At 41.3% G+C, this 24,414-nt stretch overlaps 1 protein-coding gene across 1 annotated transcript in view; it reads right to left on the reverse strand.

Annotated features, from left to right (window-relative positions):
* prox1a (prospero homeobox 1a) overlaps positions 1–24,414 on the reverse strand; it is a 43,772-nt gene that overhangs the window by 9,164 nt on the left and 10,194 nt on the right. Inside the window, exons 5-6 of the mRNA XM_085399049.1 lie at positions 24,185–24,292; positions 11,736–11,930 (exon numbers count right to left, since the gene is read on the reverse strand). Coding sequence (XP_085255175.1) covers positions 11,736–11,930; positions 24,185–24,292 — 303 coding nt within the window. The remainder of the gene's footprint in view (positions 1–11,735; positions 11,931–24,184; positions 24,293–24,414) is intronic.

Consider the following 24,414-nt stretch of genomic DNA (forward strand, 5'->3'; position numbering starts at 1 on the left):
TATGGTATCGGTATCGGACATAAAAAAGTGGTATTGTGCCATCTCTAGTTCAGATTGGGATAACTGTGCTGTTGGCAAACATAGTGGAGTCTGCTGTGGCTGAAAACACAAAGGAAAGATCACCAGCGAAAGAAAATGTCAGCACCCCGGCCTGAAAACATGAACACGACCGGTAACCACTTAGCAACAGTTACGCCTGTTTACTAATTTAGTCTTTTTTAACAGTGGGCCACGAGCACAAAAGGGCAAGGTTGCATTCAAATATTTTTAGAATAAAGGAGAGCCCTTCATAAGTGGGTTACTTTTTTATGTTTATTTTGTCCCATTTTAACACATTCAAAACATGAAAGCTTCAGGGTCACCTGGTCCAGCCCCAACTATATGCTTTATTAAGTCTTAAGCCTAAGCTTAAAAGTAGAGAGGGTGTCTGTCTCCTGAATCTAAACTGGGAGCTGGATCCACAGCGGAGTGGCCTGAAAGCTGAAGGCTATGCCTCCCATTTTACTTTAAATACTCTAGGAACCACAAGTAACCCTAACCCACAGTTTGAGAGTGAAATGCTCTAATGGGGCGATATGGTACTATGAGGTCTTTAAGATAAGGTGAGGCCTGATGTGACCTTGTGCTTTCAACAAGTGGAGAAAATCAATTTAACACAAATTATGAATCAAAACTCCGACATCCAGGCCTCTACAGGCCATTTTTGTGTTAAGATGCTACATTTGCACCTAGTACACCTACTTTAGGGCTCCTAAAAGAAGTTTCGGGGATGCTGTTGAACAGGAAGACCTTTGGTAACAACTGTTCCTGCATTTGCTTGGTGACGGGTGGCCACAGTGACAGCATCAGAACAACGAGAGCGTCACGCCATTGTCGTTCCAAAGAAAGAAGTCTTTGGCGTATTTTACCAGCTCTAGCCCTCTGCTTCCTGTTTTTTTTTTCTTTTTTCTTTTATGGTCTGCCATCCTCGTCATCTACAATGTGATGCCGATGTTTATCCATATTTGGCAAAATCCACCGACCTCCGCTGACACAAAAGGATGTGATCCTTGTTTCGAGGGTGTGCTTTTAAAAACAGGCAGTACTTAGTCTTTAGCATAAAAACTAAGCAAGATAACATCTAACTGAGGTAACAAATAGGCAGTTGTTCAGAAAATTATGAATTTAGGTCACTGATTTGATATCACTGATGTTGTGACAGTACTGGGACATCAGAGTCACTCAGCAGCAGTGATGGCACCGCCTCCCTCCATCCTTTTATGCTTTCCTCTGCATCGCTCATCACCTGCTCACCTTCTTTTCTCTCCTTTTCCCTCCCTCTTCCTCTGAATTTAAGCCACTCCTCTTCCTCTGACTCCCCGTATCCTCCCAGAAGGATTAATGCCTTTTCTCTTCATGTTGTCACCATGAGACCCAGAGTGATGCATATGCTCTGTGTGTGTGTGTGTCTGTGTCTTCATGTCCTCAGCTGCCTCTGCTTTCCATATGTCTTCTGCTCATCTATCTATGTTGTTTTTTCCTTTCCATCCTCACTCGCCGTCTTGCACAGAAAGAGGAAACAGACAGATTGTGCTCTTAAGAAATCACTATACAAACACCATATGTTTGACTATGAAGGTGTGCAAACAGAGACTGTGTGTGTGTGTGTGTTGTTCCTTCTGTTTTCTGTAAGTCTGTCTGCTTCGCTCCGTCAGTGAAGGAGATGTCTGTATTTGATTCAAGATTCGCTTGAATGCTTTCACTTGCGTGCTTTGCTTGATCATTGATCATTTTTGACCTTGCTTGTCTTTTTCAAACCTCCTCCTTAGTCTCTTTAATTTCACATCAAACACACAAACACACACTCACGGTCTTTTTCTTCTTTGCCATTAATTCGCTCTGTGGCCTTGAGGTCCACTGTGCTGTCGGTCAGTGGAGTATTTCTCTATCATGGAGACAATACTGGAACTCTTTCATGTGCTGCTCCTTCTGTGGACTGAGCAAATGCTGTTATATGAGTGTGTGTGTGTGTGAGGCACTGAGTGGACGTATCTTTTTTTGTGCCAACACACAGGCATCTGCTTCCTTTTTCCTTCTCTCTCACTCTCTCGCTTTCACTGCTATCAGACCTGGCTCTTGTCACACACACCCTGGCAGGAAAATACAAACACACACACACACACGTGCAGGCACACACACACAAACACACAGCCAGCAAAGAGAGTCCATTCTCCCTCTACATCTTTTTCCTGTCACCCTTTCTCCTTCGACAGGAACATTCTGTATTTTAGCTCAGTGCAATTTTCTGTTGATTAGAGGTCTAAGAGACATCCAAATGACACAGAGCTGCCCTGTTTTTGTTGTTGTTGTTGTTGTTTTTTTTAAAGCGTTTGAATCTAGTTTAAAAGTAAAAGTTTGGTAGATGTATGCATCACCGCTAGCCATTGTTTCAGCATTTCAGCAGTTGTATGCTGAGGGGAGAAAGAAAAAAGTCCAAACCAAAGCAGGTAAGCTTTAAAGAGGAAGTGGTAAGACGCCTGGGAGCCCAACACATCACAAAGTTATGTTACTTAATGTTAGACAATGTGACTGTCCAGAGCTCTGACCATGTTATGCATGAGTAGAATCTCCTTTTCTTCTACATATAGAAAAAGATCTAACGGCATTTTTAAATTGGAAAAATGGGCACTTGGTAAGTCTGAGTGTCAATCCATTGCAATAGAGAATAAATCTCCTGTTCCTGATGAGCTCCACTGGTGCCCCCTTCTCTATCAGGACCCACTCGTCAACTAATCAACATCTGGAAGGAAACGTGAATGCAGACGGACACATTTGCTGGTGGGTATTCCTGAATCTTACCTGTTAACTCTGGCTCAGTCTTAAAAAAATCTTTTTTATTTCATATTTTCCTGTGGTGGATCTCACAGCGGTCTAGATTTAGCTTGTGGTGCTTAGTGTTACAGCGTTCAGCATAGTTGTAAGACTAACGTTTGGTTAAACGCTGAGTCAGAGATATTGGCTGGAAGATAAACTTTTTGACCGAACTGTGCAGAGAGTGAAACAAAGGGAACCACAACCATAGTAAAGGGTCCCAGCCAGGCTTGAATCTGAGCCTACTGACATATGGGTCACCTGCACTACCTAGTGAGCTATATGTGCCCTAAGATGTTGACTTTTTATCCCATCTGTGTCTGCATTCCTTTGTTTTCCTACATTTAAACTCATCCGTTCATCATTAAGAAAGAAGCCTCCTAAAGCTCACCTGCGTCTGTATCTTGCCCTCTGGTTGCATAATTTTAGCGTGACACACCTTAGAAGCTGTGAGTTTGGGGACCCCGAACATTTTGGAGCTTTTGAAAAAAAGCCACACACCATTCAGCCTCCCAGCCACTTCACATAAATAACATAGAGCTACCTAAGTCGCTCTTTGACACAGTCACTGAAATTCGCAGTGGGCACGTAGCGGCCATTCCCACGTAAATCAGGAAACATGATGCTGATTCACAGCTTCCTCACACACAGGTGAATAAATATCAATTTGACGGCATATCGATGCGTCTCATCTGTTTCTCAACAATGTGAGTTGTGAGTGCCTGAGTGTGAGCTTTTAGTCAGTAAGTGTGACATTAGAAGTCAGAGTGGAGACTGGAGGCTCCTCCAGGACATCGGCAATATGTTTCCTTTCTCAGCTGCTCTTTTGTCAATCAGTCACTGATCTCACTGTCAGCAGGACAGTGACAATAACGTTTCTCTTTGTTCAAACGGCATGTGACTGAGAGGAAGGGTCTGCGTCCTGAGATTGGGCCTGTGTGTGTGTGTGTCTGTTGTCACTATCTCATCAGTGTCTGCGTTTTGTGTGCTATCATTACAAGCGTCTTCGTTTCTCCGCCTGCTCCGGTTTCGCGCGTGCCTGTTCACACACGTGCTGTTCCTCCTCAGATGTGTGTGTGTGTGTGTGTGTGTGTGTGTGTAGTCTTCCTTGTGTGCGTACGTTTATGTGTGTCACCCATAAAGAACAATAGCCTTGGTCATCTGACTGAGAGGCTGCAGACCACTAGCATCACATGATAGAGGCTGAAGGCCACGTCTTTGTTACCAGGCCTATTGTTAAAGCTAAGGAGACAGCTGGGGTAGGAGAAGGGAATCACTGCATGCTCAACACACACACAGAGTTACAGGAAGACCATACACAGTCACACACATGCACAAACACACACATAAACCGCCCCTCGTGACTCCAATCAGGCTCAGTGACAAAGATGATGCCTTCTTCTTCTCAACTGGAATACTAAGACACACACACACACACTGCAGGCAGATAGCTATAATTATAGTGACAGAAACTGGCAGGTGGCATTGTCTGCAGCATACCGCTCTCTGTCAACCAGCAATAGAAAGCAAGAGATGGCAGGGAAGACTCGGAGCTCATTCTTGGAATGACAGCAGCCTCGAGAGTGTGTGTTCATGTGATTTATGGATCTGCGTGTGTCGCACAGAAACCCAGTCCCACATATACAACTTATAATGAGTAATTAAAACAATGCACCTTTCAAAACCTCAAGGCTTTTGTAGAGAAGTGAAGTCACGAGGAAACTCTCGTTAAACTGTGTCTGCTCATAATTAGACACACACTTCAGTGTTTTGACTTCACCTTTTAGCATGACTCAGATCTTTTCCTAAGTGTTTCAATAGCCTGCAGTTCACAATGTGTTACAGGATGCTGGTGTCAGGTGTCGCTGTCCCGACCTCTGTAGTGCCCATCCCCCTCCACCCTGACCTACGCAGGCATATACACAGCAAAGCAAATAAGTATGGTATAACAGCTTCATAGAGGACTAACACTTGTACTGTTAATCTGAGCTGGTTCCCTTACGCCCTTTTAAACATTTGTATTTTAATTTGTTCTTTTAATATTTTTACAAGGGCGGGAAACATTAAATACCTGGGGGTGGTGTCAAATTAAAAGCTGGTGTCTCTAGAAGTGCTCAAAACCCAACATCACATGAAGCACAGCGAGCGTACTTTAAATACCAAGTCCAAAGCTCTGAATGCAGAATGAGGCAGAGATCAGAGCTGAGAAGAAAAAAAAAAGAGGGTGGAGAGCGAAAGAAAGCAGGACAGGTGTAGTCTTTGAAATTCACCTCCTCTCAAAAGGGCTGATGAATTACTGTGTGTGTGTGTGTGTGTGTGTGTGTGTGTGTGTGTGTGTGTGTGTGTGTGTGTGTGTGTGTGTGTGTGTGTGTGTGTGTGTGTGTGTGTGTGTGTTTGTCCCTTCTGGGTAGGTTATGACTAGAAGAGGTGAGGACGGCAGACAGACTGATTAAAATTAAGGGAACAATGACAAACTTAAGGTTGACGCTGATACAGAGAACGCATATTTAAGAAATGGGGGAAAAAATCTGCACTCAGGGTTTTGTTTTTTTTATTGTTACCAGTGTGAAGAGAAACACGCCTCCCAAAATCGATTCCTGGGAGTTGAGCTCAGACCCCCTTTTCACCGGGCTCACGTGAAGAAGAAGCGGAAAAGACGATTGAATAGATGAATAACGAGAGCGAAAGGGTAACAAAGAATCTAAAACGGCGGAGAAAGACATGAGGAGTTTAGCCTTTCATGAAGTGCACAGCTTATGAAATCGGATAGCCCTGAAATGTGAGTGTGTGACCAGCCTGTGGCCTCCAGGTGTTTGTGAGTGAGTGTGTGTATGTGTCGTTCAAAGTCAAAGGGTAGATTTTAGCAGAAACCACACCCACCCTTCAAGGGAGGGCATCTCTGCTCCTTTCAGACAAATACAAATGAGTATCTGTGTGTATTTGTGTGTGTGTGTGTGTGTGTGTGTGTGTGTGTGTGTGTGTGTGTGTGTGTGTGTGTGTGTGTGTGTGTGTGTGTGTGTGATGTGCAGCTGTGCTGACAGAGACAGTAAGGATCCTTGAACTGGAAAGATGAGAACGTCCTCTAGAAGGCTTCATAAAAACATCTCATTGTACATCTTATCGCTCATTGAATTCTCACACATGGAAACTTAACAGTCTCGTCCCCATCCACGCACCAGGCCTCCATTTTTCCACAGTTAAGTATAATTTCCACTAGCTCCCACTCGGCTGGACTCGACCCAATTTCCAACATTTTCCATTTCAACTGTGTACCACCTAATGTGTGCAGAGATGTTACAGCAATGCGATTAAAGTCCCGTGACATCATTTGTATGAGACACAAACACAGATATCAAGGCGATGCTGTCATTTTTCTTGTTGCTCTCACGACTCATCGAGTGCCACCAATCAGTGGCGAGCAGTCTGCTGACGCCACATTTTCAGACCGACTCAGCTCGCTTGGAACTCTGGCCTCAGCCTCCAAGTAGATACGCCTATGGTATCAAAGTTCTATGTGACTTCCTTATTGAGTTATCGTGTTCAAAAGATTTTCAAAAAACTTGACCTCTGACCTTAAGGTCAAGGTCACTCAGATTCAAGCTCGTCTGAGATTTTTAGTAGATACACCTGTGGCATCAACTTGAAACTCCTATGTCACTTTGTTCTGAACTTATCGCATTCACCAACTTGGGTGTCCAAGTCACCCAGCTGCCCGCCCCGCAGGGTGAGAAGAATACCTCATCAGCCTTTTATGGCTGAGGGGTAAAAATGTTCCTGGTACCAGGCACTACCACCTAATGGAAAACCCTAAAGCCTGAGCCGAGACGAGCCGAGCTGAGCAGGTACTGGTGGAGTCAGTCTGCATGTTTAGGAATGTGCTCCCGTTTGCTCTGGCAGGCCTAACCCACCAAAGCATAAATCCTTAATAAGTTCAAAACACACACTCTCAGGCAAGTCAGGAGCGGCGCGCCTAATGCTGCTGGCAGCCTTAACCAACAACTCGTCAATCTGTTCTCGGTATATTAAAAAAAAGAGGAAACATTTCTCTCCCTCCTGGCAGAAGGTAGGAGCTGACACCTTTCCCTGAGCGTCCTGGCAAAGAAAACCCCTCTGTCTTTTTTTTGTTTGGTTTTTGAAGATGAGACTATTCCCTGTTTCCTCTCTCCCTTACTCCAGTTTCCTTCTTCTTTTCGCCTTCCTCATTAGTTGGTGGGCAGAGCTGCAATTAGCACAAAATTGTTTCAGAGATTGGGGGGGGGGGGGGGGGGGGGTGAGGAGAGAGTAAGGATGGAGAGACAGTGAGAGAGAGGGAGAGGTAAACAAGACAGAAGAGTTGAAAGAATGTGGCTGGAGGAGAAGGTAATTAATGAAGGTGCTATAATTACTGGGGCCTGTTTACGCCAACACACACACACACACACACACACACACACACACACACACACACACACACACACACACACACACACACACACACACACATCACTTACCTTTCCACTGCAATAACTATTTAAAATGCTGGCCCTGTAACTTTACTAATGACAGGCTTTTTTGTTTCCTCAACCGAAGCATGGGCCATTTTAAAAATTCACCACATAGAGCTTTAGTTAAGATTTGGCTCCATTTTAACCAGGAAAACATAACCTTGGAAGTACAAAGATGTAAAAAGTAACAATAATAAAGATGATGACACAATAGTAAGAGTAGACATAAGATGGGATGGAAGGATTATGGAGGGGAAGAACAAAAATTAGAGCAAAGGTGGAGGGAAAAGTTAAGGGGACAACGGGGAGGAATTGGAGGGCGATAAGAAAGAGGAGGAGAGGAGAGGACAAAGGCAAATGAAAGGAGGATGCGAAGGAGAGGAGGTGACGAAGAGACCATATCAATAGAGGACACATTCAGCAGGAAGAGGGGGAGGAAGGAGAGGGAGCAAGGAAAGAGCAAAAAGTGGAGGAAGGAGAGGAGGGAGGGAGGTGCGATGGGGACAAACCAAGGTGGAACTCTGATGATGCTAAATTTGGCGAAAGGAGAAGACTTCTGTGTGTGTGTGTGTGTGTGTGTGTGTGTGTACATGTCGGGAGACTTGCTGAATCGGCCGTGGTTCCAGTTTCACGCCTCTGAGTTTGACAGAGGGGGAGAGAGAGAGGGGAAAAGAGAAGGAGACAGAGAGAGCGAGAGGGTCCCTAGCCAGTAATGTTCCCTCAGGGCGGAAAAGAAGGAGGGAGGTGAGGAGAGGAGGAGGAGGAAGAGGCAGGCACGAAAGGGGACAAAGTAGGGGAAGAAAATGTATATGCACAGTTACAAACACTTCATTGCTTGGAGAACACTCGACCTTTTTCTAATGTCCTTACAAGCATTATAGCTTTATAGTATAACTATCAACCTTCATAACTTCTAACACAATCTGTATTTATACTGATTTACTATATTTACTGTTCACCACAAGTCTTCTTAATCAGACATCTGTTAAGACCAACTAGGCTAATAATAAGTTATTGACTTTATATAAAAGCTGGATGTGGCCTCCAGGTCTGAAGAACAATCTATCATCTAATTACCAAACAAGCTGAATCACCAGACCAAGGTGCTGGACCCATCTGGCGTATGTTTTAAGTATCTCGCTCTTCGCACTGTGTAGCTGCATGTGACCAAAACAGCTGGACAACAAATGTAAAATGAAGCTTCGGATACAAAAAAAATCACACCCCTTGCCTTCAACTGCAAAAACCTGTCATAATCGGCATTCTTTCCCATGGCCAGCAGAGGGCAGCTACTCCGATGCAAAAAATTAGGCAGATCACATAGGTACGGTGGCCCTGAGAGGGCAAATGCACTGAAAAGCACAAAAAACATAATGGGAACAGATAAAAAATAAACAAAAGATGAATAAAATACATCGGAAATAGAAAAAAACCCCGCAGCAAATGCTAAGAAAATACAAAAATAAGAAAACAAGTGTTTTTGGGGACACAATAACATGGCAGAAACAACAAGCTAACAGCAAACGGCTAATAGCAAAGAGCAAACAGCTTCATTTCATATGAACCATAAGATTAAAATACTCAATGCATCATTTTCTCCCTAACAACACTGATTTATACTGTGTCAATACCAAGTTCAATCCTTTGCATTCTTTACTTCTTGTCACTTCCGCGGCTTGTCCGTCCCATTATTGTATCCCCAGAAACACTTCTGTTGTGTTTTATTCACATTCTTTAGTATTTTGTGGGCTTTTGCAGCATTTTTCTATTTGCTGTTGTTTTCTTAAGGTGCAGTTCATTTGACCTCTCAAACCCGCTGTATATTGGAGTCAGTTGGCACAGCAAAAAAGGTCGTGAGTTTGAATCTAACGGCCAGCTGGGGTCTTTTTGTGTGGAATTTTGCATTTTCTCCACAGTACAAAGATGTGCATGGGTCGGTTTAACTGGCACTTCTAAATTGGCCATTAGTGTGAATGTGTTATTCCTGCAACAGGCTGGGGAACTGTTCAGGGTGAATCTCACCTCACTATAATAGCTAGACTTCAGCCCCACTATGACCCTAAACCGGGTTTTATTTCTCTATTATTTGTCTATCAATTGTGAGTTTAAAGTGAAAAATGAACACAATATGAAACTCATTTTGTAATATTTGTCCCAGTTAAACTAAAATAGATGCAGTAAAATATAGTTTATCAGCTGACTCTTTCCCTCAGCCCTCCCTGTGTCTGGTTGTTCCTGTTAAAAGTGAATTTTTCCTTCCCCCTTTTACCAAATGCTTCCTCACAGGGGGTTACTTGATTTTAGGGGTTTTCTCTTTATTATTATAGGGTCTTTACCTTACAATATAAAGATCCTTGAGGTTGCTGTTGTTGTGCTTTGGCGGTACATAATATATATGTTATTTAATTGGCAATAAACTAGTACATACCACTGAGCACGCTCAACTCAAGACTCCATCTTTTACGTAAGGTTTGTGGTCTCGATAAGGCTCTAGTTTTTGTGTTTGTCTTGTACGCGAAAACCTAGCCACTGAATGATGTTTTTCCAGTACTTTAATGTAGTCCCCTTATTTTAAAGTTTAATCAAATGCAGCTAAGAACAAATAAGATCATTTTTAACAGTGTTTGGTTACAAGTGCACAACATCACATGCTAATTCTTAACAAAACGTGTTTAATGGCTTTAATAGCTCAGTTTCAGGTTTAAAGAGTTTGTGGGCTGATTTTCAAACTGCACTGTGCAGTCAAATGGATGCAACTAATGAATGCATGAACGGTACAAACTCAAATCAAACACTTTCTGTCATCAAAAGCTTAACTGAAAGCTTTTGATGATTTTAAAAAAAAACAGCTAGTAATGATCCTACCACAGGTTCACCTACAGAAACCTTGTTGTGACTTTTACTTCCTCTAGAAAGTCAAATATGATTGTCTTCTTGGCCAAAAAAGTGCAACTGAGCCCTGGTTTAAAGGTCTTCTGGACCCAGTTTGAACTTTAAACCTGACCCTCCTATCTCTATAAATAATCACACATACTCATTATTTGCATGCGTGTGTCCGCTTCCTGTACATGCTCTTTTCATACACACCTGTGAAATGCTACCTGACTCTTGTTATGCAAACTATGCAAAGCATTTGCTATTAATTTCTCCAAATAGCCTACTTCAATATCACAAACCCTTTGCAGCATGAATATGAGGGTGTGTCGTGTCTGCGAGTCTCTTTATCCATTTAAGCTTTGGCATTTGTATCCTTAAGCAAAAAAAGAAAAAGCGAAGTGTGCGTGTGTGTCAGCGATAAGGTGTAAGCTAATGGACATCTAAATGCTGCTGATGTTACATTGGATAGTTTAAGGGCCCTCAGGTCCCCTTAGACCAATACTGGAAGAGGAAAAGTGAGAGAGGGAATGTGACTTCTGCAAATCGCTTTGACAAGGACACCCGTGCCTCGAGCGGCGTCCTCTCTCGCCTCATCGAGCACACACACAGCAACATCCACACCTCAGCAGAATTGTGAGGTGACTGTTGCACTCTGAACAGCTGACTTGGTGGAGGACATTTGTGTGAGTGAGTGTGTTTGAGCTACGCTGAATTCAGTTTTAATCCGGTAACGAGAGAAACGGGTAGAAAGTATGGGAAACTTTTCAGTCTTACTAGATCGAGGAGGCTTTTGATTTCTGAAATGTTTGGAGAAAAATGGTACTTTAATTAAACTGAAGGCAACCTGACATTGCATTCCAAAGTTTGGCAAACAGATATTTTTTATTAAAAAACAAACAAACAAACAAAAAAAAGACCTTTTCCAAAAAATGTCATGTTTTTGGAAGATTTTGTATGGGTTTAAGAGAGAAGTTAAACCACCAAACTTTGCAAGAGAACACCACTAAAGATAAAACATAAGTTTAAGAGGGCTTACCATTAAAGGTGGAGCACAATATTGAAGCAGCGATATATCTTATTGCTTCAACTTTCAATATGTGAGCTACACACTAGTGCAGGTGTACCTAAAGCAATGGTAAACAGTGACAGCCGACCAAAGCAAATCATTGAGCTGATTAAATGAAATATCACACACACACACACACACACACACACACACACACACACACACACACACACCATGATACAGTGAATAAATAATAAATACACAAGTTCTGCTTTTTGTCTTTTTAAGGGTATTACTATTTTTTAGTTACTCTGATACTAATGCAGCATCATAGATAAACAACATATCAAGTAGTACAGACGTGCTGTAGAGTGACAGTTTCCCACTGTTGCTTACTTTGAGTTTCCCTCCCTATTTGCCATTTTCTCTCCATATTTTCTGTCGTTGAGTGGAACGTCTACTTCCTGTTATACAAATTAATACACCTGGCGTCCCCTAAAAAGGACAGCCCAGCTTACCTCAAAGTCGTTGGCCTTGTTGTAGTGCATGTTGAGTGCCCTGAAGAGTTCGGCATCTCGCCCCACAGTCAGCTCCTCGGCAGCAGTCACACCCTCGTTGATGGCCTGCCGAGCAAACTTCTCCATCTGGATGTAGTAGAACTCCCTGAAGTTGCTGAACCACTTGATCAGCTGGGAGGTGATGCATCGATTGAACTGTACGAGAAGAGCATCATAAATATAAAAAAAAGAGCTTTAACATTACATTTCCACCGCATGCACATGTTCCCGTAGAGCTGGGATTTTCCGCATGTGTGCAATAGAACTGTTGGTCTTAATAGCAAAATCACAACATGTCCTCTAATGTTGTGTGTTTTAATTCAACTAAATTGAATTAAAACTAATTAAAACTAATTCAATTTAGTTTTATTTACATAATCACAACGACAGTCACCTCGAGGTGCTTTATATTGTAAATTAAAGACCCTACAATAATACAGAGAAAGCTCCAACAATCACTCAACCCACTATGAGCAAGCATTTGGCGACAGTGGGAAGGATAAACTGCCATTTAACAGGAAGGAACCTCAGGGAGTTTGTTATTTATGTTTGTGTTCTCTTTTTAGCAGCATCAGGTTGTGTTAAAGTATTTTTTGTTGAATCATACCAATTAACATGATCCATTGTGCAGAAATTTTTGATGACTTTTGGTTGTAAGGTAACAAATCTTCGAAAAAGAGGCAGAAGACGGACTGCTTATTGCTGCTTCCTGTTTGTTGATGTAGACGTATCATAGCACAGCTGATGTTTTCTTTGGAACTTATTTGCCTGATGCTCTATCATCAAATTTGCCTTGAACTGGGCCTCCGTATGAATGCTCACATTACATTGTGGCACTACATGTTCAGATGAATTTGCTTTTTGTTCTGCAGCCTACATTTTCCATGCAAGTCTATGCAAATATAGCTCTAATTGTATGTCAACACTGTGCCGGGACTAAATAATAAGAAGGAATGTAGACAGTGTTGTTTTTTATTTGAATTTTTTGGTGTGTATACGTACACTGGAAGTTAGAGAAAAACAGGAACTATTGCCCCAATCAACCACCCCCTCTCCACACGTCTGTATTTGTCCTCCTCATTAGCCACTAGTACAACGAACACCTTTAGGCTCCTCGCTGGAGAAAAAACATCTCTTTAAACTGCAGCAATCACACAAGAATATCCCAAATATTAACTTATTGTTATGCCAGTTCGGGCTTTCACACAGAGCCAAACTGACATTAACAAGTCGTTAAACCCTCATCCTCATCAGCCTTACGACCACTGCGGAAAACGTCTGTTCCGATCCAGTTTTTTAGTTTAGCGAAGTTGATTTTACCAAAATGTTATTAAATAATTGAGCTTTTACTAAATTAACATCAAGCTAGTTGTAGTGATATCAAATACTAATTTGAGTTTGGAAACAAACAGCTACAATTTCACATAATTGGCAAATCATCATTTTCCTGCACCAATAAATGATTCTTTTTTGATAATTTTCCACCTTTAAATAGATAAACTTCTTGTGTATTTGTATCACAGGATATAGAGCAGGAATAAAGGAAGGAAAAGGGAAAGTATCAGTGCGTACAGCAAGCACTGTGTGTGAAAATGCACAACAAACTTGAAGGGCTGAACATATTTTAAGAGATTTCTGTAAGTTTTAAGAGAATCATTTGGAGGTTTTTAAGGCAGCATTACATATAAAATATGTCTGAGTTTTCATCGTTCTCTGGAAAAAGAAATAAAACCCCCCACACATTAATGTTTTTTAAAAAGCACAGCGACAGCTCAGTGAAAGTGTATGTGGTGTGTTTGTGTGTGTGTGCTCAGTGGAGGGGAAAAACGGCTTTGACACAGAGATTAAGCTCAGTATTGTTACAAGACATTGTCTCACAGGAGCGAGGGATGAGCGAGAGAGATAGAGGGAAAGAAAGACAGACGGGGGAGAGCGAGCCGAATGGTGCGAGGCAGCGTGGAGAAAAAAATAGGAATGCACGGAGAGGGAGCGCAGCGGAGGACGGCCGAGGGAAAGAGATATTTTTTCAGGAACGGTTAGAGGGGGTGACATAATGGAGCATAATAGAGCGTGGTGCTGTGTGTGTGTGCAGGAGAAGGAAAGGGAGTTGGTTTTAAAGAGCATAGTGACAGGAGGGAAGAGTGTGTGTGTGAGTGTGTTGGTGACCCACAAAAGAGTAGCATGAAGGGAATCTGATAACTCAGCAATTAACACATACAAGAAGATGTCATTTGTAAAAAAAACAAAACATAACCATCCTGCCACAAACTCAAAGTAGGATAACAAGGACACCCACATTAATAATTAACATATTTTAGTTATTATTTTCACGAATAAATAAAGGTTAATTATGCAACTGTTTGTGTATCTGTACCATACAGGCTTCCAGATATGATCCACCTAAGAAGTTGGAAGATGTATCACAGTTTATCTGAGGATGCTGATGTAAGAATTTTAAATCCAGCAAAATTTTCGAAAACCTAAATTTTGCTTCTTCACTGTCTGATCACTGAAGTAAAAGGTGATAGGCATCAATTAAATAATCATTTAAGTCCCAATTTGAATTCAAATTGCCAGCATTTTACAAAGTCTCAAATATAATTACACGATTCACTCAAAAGTTTGGGGTCACTTAGAAATCGCCTTCTTTTTTTTGTGTAATCAAAGTTTTGGTTTTAATAATATTAACAATAACAAATAATCAGGGCATTGACAGTGGTTAAGACTTTTAATGGGCTTCATATGTCATTTTCATGCAGCCATCACACCGTGCTCCAGTGCCACACTGGGCTACGTAATGTAAGCATAGCGTGTTAAAAGGCTAATTGATTATTATAAAAGCCATTTTCCAGCCATGTTGGAACAGCTTTGATGACTAAAGGAGAACATCAGACTTCAATTACAGTCTCACAAAGGTCAACAAAAGTAGTTTTCTTCTAAGAAATGTGAGAAATGATTAAAATAGTGAATTTTTTATACGACAGTATAATAAAATAAAATGGCACAAACTGTTTCTAATCAGTGTATAACTGAGTACATCAGAGAGTCTAGTATGAGAAACAGCTCTGTTAACTGGTACTCAAAAATCAGCAACTTCAGCATCGACAGCCAACACTTGATTCTGGTGAAATTTCCCCCTTAAACTTTGCGTCATCAAAATTACATTTTGGGTTTTCCAAACCTTATCCTCCACTCTGCTTAATAAAGTGTTTCATCCTTAACAGTCGTGACTTTATCATGTTATGCTGTCTATAATGAATTAATATAAACAAACCCATATTTAAGATGATGCTTAGTATTTTTATACTTAATGACTCCAACTAGAGCAGGGCGATATGGCCAAAAATATTTATCACGATATATATTTGAAAATTTGCGATAACGATATAACCGACGATATAATTGATGCGAGACAAAATACAACTCCACAACATTACTAGCGCAAAAAGACAACCTTCCATTTATTTTCACTTAAACAAGAAGCTGGTTTTTATGTACATTAAAGCTTTATAAAAATGTAACAGTGCAAATGCAAATTCCTTGCTGAAAGTTTAACCAAAAGGCATTTCCAGTAGAAATGGGCTGACATATCCTGAGCATAACCATGTATAATATCCACTGAAGCTAAAAAGAGGTGCTTTGCAACATTAAACTGCAGTGTGCAGTACGTATTTTTCGCACCATAAGGTGCACGGGATTATAAGGCACATTAAGCGAAACAAAGCAGTCAGATAAATCAAACTTTATTAAACTCATTCTTCTTGCTTCCTCCACTTCTGTGCCATTGATTCATTAATGTTGAATTCTCTGGCAGCTGCTCTATTCCCATGTTGTTGCAGTATATTAATGACTAACCTCGTATTGTGGATGGATTATCTCAGTTGTTCTCCTGACTGAAGTTTGGTCCGTTTACAGCATCCTGCCATGCGATTGCATTTGTCTCTAACCATGAAGAACCTTCACGTTAACTTTTATAAGTGGAAAAGTGTTAGTGTTCGTCCTCCAGCTTCACTGTTTATGTTATGCTAACATAGCTGTGTTGCTAGCGATCACGTAGCACATCATTATATACCAGCTAGCCCAACTTCAGTAACCCTACAAACGTCACTGCTGTTTAGTTTCCTGTCTTCATTTATGTTGGAAGTGATAGCAGAGCTGTACGTTTGATTTTTTTCAGAAATCTCTCCGTCAGAACATGCTATATCATGCTTAGGTAACTAGCGAGCTAACTTCCGCTAGCTTCCTGCTAACTTCTAACTCCGTTAAATGTAATAACTTTTGTTTTCATGGATGCCTGGAAGTTAAACTTTATAGTTACACCTGGTAAAGCAGCAATGCTGATCGTTTTATTAAAGATGAAAGAATTTAGACAGTTTTTAACTCTAAGTGATGCTGCAGTGTTGTTTGACCTGAAGCATACGGAGTTTAGGACCCAGATTACTCCCAGATTTAAGAGCATCTTAGTCCAACAAATATGACAATAACAACGGCCGCTTGCATGTTCTGCAAAAAAATGTGCTTTGTTGTGTATCTGACGGACAAACACCAAACCAGTTCCACATCACTGAAGTTGCACCATTTTTACAAACCAATTCTGGTTCATCTGTTTCACTCAACAATCGGCCATGTGCGTATGAAAACAAAGGCACTGCGCATGCGCGTTTTACTCCCATTCTATCGCGATATTTCATTTTCCTATCGTTGCCTAACATTATACCGGTATTACCGTGAACGGTATAATATGGCCCAGCCCTAACTCCAACTAATCATAGATAGCTATAAGAAATTAAAAATGCATCCCAAAGAAGAGGTCTGGTCTCAGGAGGTTAAAGAAGAGGCAGTCGGGGGTATTTTGCATATAAAAAGAGAAGTCGGCACAGTCACCGGATCCCAGCTCTGTTGAGCTGGTGTGGGAACAGTACACCACAAGTTCCCATCGGACTAATCAAATGTGGGAGGTGCTTCAAAAAGCCTGATTACCCAAAGTAATTGAAAATAGATATGATCATTTTCATATTATTTTCACTACAAACCTTTTGTTTGTTTATGTGCATTAGTTTTGCTTCCACAACTGGACTTAAGAATAATGCATCCTTTAGATTTTCATTGGAAAATAAAGCCAATGTAGGATATTCTTTTCTTTCAGAAACATGAAACATAAACAGATTTGTTATTTATGAGTTCATACTGAGGTAACATGATGGTGCTATATAAAAATAATTGATCACAACAAGTCATGGTATATTCATTTATGTCTGACCCGACTCTGCTTGGACCTCTGGTTGGCAAACTATGCAACACTGATAAAACGGTTTATTCTTAATTTTTTACATTTCTGTCTTAATGTATAAAACCACCTCAGGTAGAGTTTATAAATATGCTGGTGGCTACAAAATGTAACTTGGGTAGGTACAGCCTGAAATCAGAAGCGTAGAAGCGACTTCACATGTAGTCAGATGTAGTCATGTCACCACCTGCCCTCTTATCCACCCACTATGTCATAAAGCTCATCACAATCAGCACAAACCACAAAAAACAGAAGGGGGGGAGGAGAAAAAGCGCTGAGGTGGAGGAATGCCGTTTTCTGTTTGCAGTGAAAAAGGGGAAAGAGAGAGTGTCAGAGAAAGTGTCAGGGTGGCCTGACTCTTGTTCCCTTGATGGTCCATGACACCCCACCCCCCGCCCCCGGGCCACATTCGAAGGGCAAACACACACATCCTTTAAGAATCTGCCCCCCCGCCCCCGCTTCAACCAGATTCACCATAGCTCGGCAAGTTCTGCCGAGGACGGCGTGAATGTGCACAATCAACAGAAATCTGCGAGTCGTAGCACTGAAGGTGTCTCGTGATTCCTGGAGGAATAGCTGTTGTAGGAACTTTCTGTTCAATTTATGTTGTAGGTCATTTCTGCTTTACCATACAGCACACAGTGTAGGGACTGCAGCTGCTTAAGGAATAGTGTGCAGAATCCTTGCTTTAGCAACAAGCCGCTTAGAATTTTTAATCACTTGTATCCAGTTTTGATTGGTTAATCTTTGTTGTGGCAAATTTTTTGCTTAAAGACAGATTAGATCATGAAAAGCATAGTTAATCAGCTTCCTGTTACACAGTTTTGAATTAACATCAGCTCAATGTAACTAAACGGTCTTAGGAAAGATTTAAGTAAGCTCATAAAATTGTTCATTTCTGATGTTCAGTTTAAACAGCATCAGTAAAAAAAGCTTTTTCCCTCTTCATATCCTGACAAGGCAAAATTGGCCGTATTGCTCATCGTGAAACTAATTGACAAGACGGGTGAGAGGCGGGCTGGACGCTAATTGATTCCTGCTGAGATGGCGGCATCCAGATATCATTTCAGCCTCTCAAGGCAAGAGTCTTCAGGGCTCTCGCTGATAAATGTGTGTGTGCACATGCATATTAGCGAGCGAGAGTGTTAAAAACCCTCAGCTGGCAGGCAACTTGCAAGTGAGAGTGCGCGAGTTAGACGGAGCTCCCCGAGCCAGCCAGCGTCTAATTAATCCTCCTCCACTCCTAACGAGGTCTTAATTATTCTTGCTGACTCTCTGAAGACGAGACGGCAGCGACCTCAGCGTCTTGTGCTTATATGTGTGATTGTCTGGTCAGAAGGCAAGAGTTTTGCACAATGCAATTAATGTCCCGGGCGTGCATGTGTATGTGCATGCTTGCTCATCTGTGGCTAAAACAGTTGTCAGCTCAACCCACTTCCCACACCGAGAGAGGAGACAATTGTGTGTAAGAGGCTCATCTTTAAGAACCAGTTTCCCATAGACAAAGTCCATTCAAGTCCAATTAGGGAAAGCCATTCAGGGCCCTAATTCCCTTACAGTGAATCTGCCTGATCCTTCTAACACATGCTACTTATTGTTCCCTGGGAAGGATCGGGGGGCGCTAGGAGTAAAAGAGAGGGTGAGAAAAAAAAAGGAAAAAGAGACACTGACCCGGATTTCAGAGACATGGTAATGATGAGGATAATGAATGCAGTGGGACAATGAAACAGGACACACACACAGACAGACAGCAACAGGGTGTGCTCACTCGCTCAGTCTTCCACGCACACACACACTAGCAAAGGCTTGAAAAGAACAGCTTCACTCATCACAAATAGGATTAACCATGATTCATTTTGATTAAGCAATGTAATGTCTCCCACTCAGAAATATGCTGGATTAAGTGGGATTACGACTCAATTAAAACAAAATTTGACTAAACTATTATTTGCATAAAATATGAAGAATAGGAAACCATAATTTCTTAAAGGCTAACTCTGTAGATGTGTACTTTTTACTGTCATCAAATCCCTTAAATTGATCTCACTAACAAGTGCTGTCTGGGAACGAAAGCAAGTTATATCAAATTCTTTGACAGAGCACACACACACACACACACACACACACACACACACACACACACACACACACACACACACACACACACACAGGTCCTGAAAAATCTGCACCATTTTACAAGTTTTTGTGTTGCCTTTCTGAAAATAACCGTATTCGTCATGTAAGATTGATGATTTCGCTCTAAACTGGATTTCATACAATGAGAATTTCTTTTGTCATAAAAATATTGCATCCTTTAGACTTTCATTGGAGCCAACCATAATAGGAGCTTTAAGATCGATACTAATACCGATATTTTGTCGTTTAAAAACCTGATATATCAGTTGATATTTTTTCTTCTTTTAGAAACACAAAAAACCCAGATTACACTAAAATTTGTTGTCTGCTGTTATTTATAAGTGCCTACTAAGATAATGTGATGGTGCGATTTAATCCTGCTTTTTTGTCACAACAAGTTGCCTGATTGGAAGTCTGTGATACAATAGTGTCTCCTGTTTCTTCTTTGCCTTTTCAATTTTCATTTATTGACCAATATGAAAGCTGACACAATATATATATATATCGGCTGACTAATGATATCAGCCAAAATATTGTTCTGCTGATATATCAGTCTGGCTGTAAAAGCCATCCAATGCATTTTCATTCAGTAACTACCTCTCTAAGCAGCAGATTTGTCTGTTGTTGACTTTGTTCCACATTGCACGAGGGATGTCAGGAAATAAGGTATGGAGTCTTCTCAAAAGTCTAATGTTAAGCTCTTCCAGCAGGGCTCTGTTGTGATGTGACAATGACACACCATACTGTCTGTGTCATGGTCCTGGGTCGGTGACCCAGCGCTTTTAGTTATCATTTTCTGGTTTATTGTGATGATGATGATTATTATTATGGTTTGAGTTCTATGTGTTATATTCGGTCTGCCTTTGAGTCTGTGTCTCTGTCTGTCTATGGTGTCACCCCATCTGTTTGTGAAGCTGTCTGTTTAGATCTGTGTCTTGTTTGGTTCCCCGTGTCTGAGTTTCCTGTTTTATTGTGAAGGTCTCTGTCTGATGTGAGTGTGTTCAGTTTACGTTTCCCCTGTCCCGTCAGCTCTGATTTCTCCCAGCTGTGTTGCCCTCCTGTCTCTCATCCCCTGATTACTGGTGTGTGTATTTAAGCCCTGTGTGTTCTCCTGCCTGTTGCTGGTTCGTCTGCGTTACGTCGTGTCAGTCTGCGTTACCCTGTGTTCCACAGTGGCCTGTTCCTCGTCTGCGTCTCTCTGCTTCTCATCCCCTTTGTCGTATGCTCCCAGGTCTGTTATTTTTAGTTCTCCCAGTTTAGGTGTCTTCAGTTATTTGTCATGCCCCACTGCTTGTTTGCCACTACACCTTTGTTAATAAACCTCACCAGCGTTTCATCCACTGCCTGCATCTTGGGTCCTTCTTCCAACTCCACACGGCTCGCCTCGGCGGCCGTGACAGTCTGTCCCTTGACAGCCAACAAACTTGTATCTTTACACTGCATTAACTCCCACTGTTTGCGGTTCTGACTGGACTTACAGTTCGAGACTCAAATACTGTATCTGCACGCAAACGTCTTCTAATCTAAATCCATGTTTGTTGAGACTGAAGAGATTAATTGGATATCTTTTTGAAGATAAACCCACAGATTGCAGAGTAGATTAAATTTAAAAGCCAATATCAATCTCAAAAAGACAAACTCGTGAACCAAAGCTATGCATTAACTCATTAGTTCTAATTTATTCATTTTCCAAATTAAACCCCAAAGCCAGATTTTACTGGCCACATAAATATTGAGGATATTACTCAGATAATTGAAAATATGAGTTAAGCTGATTATAGAATAATATCGATGTCAGCACGTAGCTGTTTTAAACTGTCTCTTCTTGTTCGTTTGTGTGTCTCTGGGTGTGGCACTAGCTAACTCACCCAGGCACCTGTACTATGAAGCAAGCTGAAAATACCCGTGATATCTCTGCTTCATCTGGCTTCATTAAACCTAAAAACTGCAATCAGGCTAAGCCTTGTTATGATGAGGATTTTCAGATCTGCAAGTAAAAGCCAAATTTCCCGAATCAATCAGTGTATTTGTTGCCGCTAGATGATTAACTGCAAATATTGTCCGGATTGAGCTGCACTTTTCTGATAAAAAGAACAACAAATCAGAGGAATTTAGAAATACTAAACCAGCTAAAAGCAACATAATTGCTGCAGCCAGAGCTGGAAAAGTACAAAGACGTGTTGAAGCATAAGGTATGAACCATTATTAGTGCAGAAGTAGATTTGACTGTATTTACATCTGTGTATTCTTATGTGTTGTAGGACATTAACTCCACTTTTACCCTGGTGTAGGTAAACGGCACTGTAAAAACATAATTTACATAGGAAGGTCGGCTTACTTGCAAATCTTCTGAGATCATCAAGCACTTAAATAAGCTTGCAAAAAAAGCAGTTTACTTAACTAAGAATCTATACCACCCAAAGCTGTAGATGCACATTGTTTGAGCCTCTCACAATCCACCCACAGTTCTTCTCCAAATAGTGATCCCATTATTAGAAATGCACCATCAGTGCACTGCACTTTCATATGTGTCGATTTGTTAGCTGTCCTCAAGCAGTACAGGTGTTCAGCACAAGTAAAGATGACAGTGTACCACCTTAAAAATGCAAACCCTTCCTATGACACTTTAAACCCCGAGTTAAACCTGAAGGCACCTCGCTGAACGTGATTTATAATACACCCCCTGTCAAGTCACCGGCTCCTATTAGGATGATGCATTTGAATGTAGAGTTTTCACAGGAAGAAGATCCTGTTTAGTACAGCCATGCCAAACTCATTTTTACATCGTGGGACATATACTGAAACTCCTCTTTCTGTCAGTGTAAAGATGTTTAACTACACATTGAATCCCATTTAATTTAAGAAAAAGAAGTATGATTTTTTTCATCAGTTTTTCATCAGTTTTTCTACACGATAAAGAAATGTTGCTGCAGTAAATTAAATAAATCAGAGAACTTGAAAAAACAGGTAAAGTTCTGGTAGCTCTCTGCACAAACATAATTTATATTAATTCAGAGAAACCTTCACAGGAATCTTAAGATGATCCAAAAGCCGTCTAATGGGCCAGATTAGAGCATTTGCTGGGCTGATTCTGGCCCCCGGGCCACATGTTTGACACCCCTAGTTTAGTATATATGATTATAAGATTAGATTGGTCACCATTTGTATTACAGGCAGCTAAATTGTATTTATTTGTATGTCTTCCACCATCTCTGTGGTGGAACCTACACTTTTATTGTGAAAGTTCAGAGAGATCTGTTGGCTCTCACAGAAGAGGCAACTGTTTACATTGCCCCGTTATTTATTTCCTGCAATGTACTTGGAAATTAAAAGAATCAAAATCTGCAAAGAAGAAATTGTTGGAAGCTTATGCCAAATCAGCAATATTGTAATGTTTGTAAGTTCTGAGAACATGTTCAGGCTCATCAGTGACAGATTCTCTTGGAGAGATGATAAACCTTTAAAGCACGTTGATAAAATGTTCCTTTCTTTGCTTTTATTTCGACAGTAAAGGTACATCGGCTAATGACAAATCACAGTCTCACACACTGGGAGCAGGTAGACTTAGCAACCTTGTGTTTGCCTAGCAACCTGGTGTCCCGGCGACCCCTGTTGCCATGGCAGCCAATGAGGATGTGGCACTGCCACAAGGAAGTGGTCACCGCAGATATGAGCCAAAGGCCAGCTGGTGTGTGTGTCTGCGTTTATGCTCATTTGAATACAGCGTCCTGAATCTGTCGAGGAGCCGTATGCTCCTTTGCAAAACACGTAGCAGCCTGTAAACACGAAACAATCGGCGTCTTTGTTTTAAAGCTGTTGTTCTCTTATTCTGTCATCCATTTCATTTTGCTCTCCCCTCCCCTCTGTCATTTTCTCAAAGCCGTCCAACACACACACACACACACACACACACACACACACACACACACACACACACACACACACACACACACACACACACACACACACACACACGTTGTCTTCTACTTTTTTCTCTTTTTCTTGACTTTATGTACTTGATCATTTTTACTCTATTACTTCCGTTCATATCCCATCAAATGTCAAAAGAGCGCACACGCAGTGCTTGTTTCCGTGTCCGTGTTTAAAGAAAAGTTCAGCTTCTCATTTTGCGTTACTGAGAGTGAGAGTGAAAGCGTTAGTGTATATGCATGGGTTGTGGGTGGCAGGGAGATAAAATGAGTATTACGGGGGGGGCCCTCTTACAGTTTGTGTGTGTGTCAAGAGAGGGAAAGTGGGCGTTAGCACCCCTCCTTCCTACCCCTGGCCGATTAAGGCCAGAAACTCTAATTATGCTACAAAGACGTGACAGACTGGAGCACCCATCTGCGCTCCAGGGTCTCACCGCACAAACACACACACACAGTTTAATGGTGCAATATAGCTGAATATAATCAGACAGCAAAATGCACACAAGTCAGAAAAATACACCAGTGTGTTTTTGGAGCCCGGACTCTAAGGATGCCGTTACATTCCCAACATTAACGTCCATATTTGACGTGAGAGCGACTGCAGTACTCATAGCTCTTCTTATTTAAAGCCACTCACTTTTTTCTGCCTTTGTCTGTCTCTTCTCCTGACAATTACATGTGTGTGCCTTGAGGATTTCACCTTGAGAATTCAGAAACATATTAAAGCGCATAGCCCGACTTTTATTTTGCATAGTTTGAACAACTTAGACAAAGTCTTATGCACACAGATCAGTTTGATAATACAAACTATAATCTGTCTTTAGTTTGGAGTTTCAGCCCTCACTAAAATAATTATCCTAGATTCCCAAGAGAAGTACATACTGTGGATCCAGTGGGGAAAAAGTGTTGTAATCACTAAAGTTAAATGATACAACAAACTGAGCAGGGGACTTGAATGTGACTGACATAAAAGAGAAAAATATGATTTGTAGAGAGCAGCTGCAGGAGGTTCATTAAAGAAAACAGAAGGAAAAGAAAAGTGAGGAAAGAGGTCTTACCTTGACGTCAGAGAAGTACATTTTGAGCATGTTGGATGAGGGATAGCGGGTGTAGAAGAACATCAGCTTGGCCTTCTTCAGGTGGTTCGGAGACAGGCCCTCTTGAATCTGAGCATTAACAGGGTCAAGGAACCATTAAACAGTTTGTTTTTTGGGGACCAAAGCTTTTGAGGAACACAGTGGAGGGACATTTCCTCTGACACAATCCACATTATGCTTGTCTAAGCTTG

Source organism: Rhamphochromis longiceps, linkage group LG23, assembly GCF_057381845.1.
Source record: "Rhamphochromis longiceps isolate RC_006_pf linkage group LG23, R_longiceps_female_GT1.1, whole genome shotgun sequence".
Lineage (NCBI taxonomy): Eukaryota > Metazoa > Chordata > Actinopteri > Cichliformes > Cichlidae > Rhamphochromis > Rhamphochromis longiceps.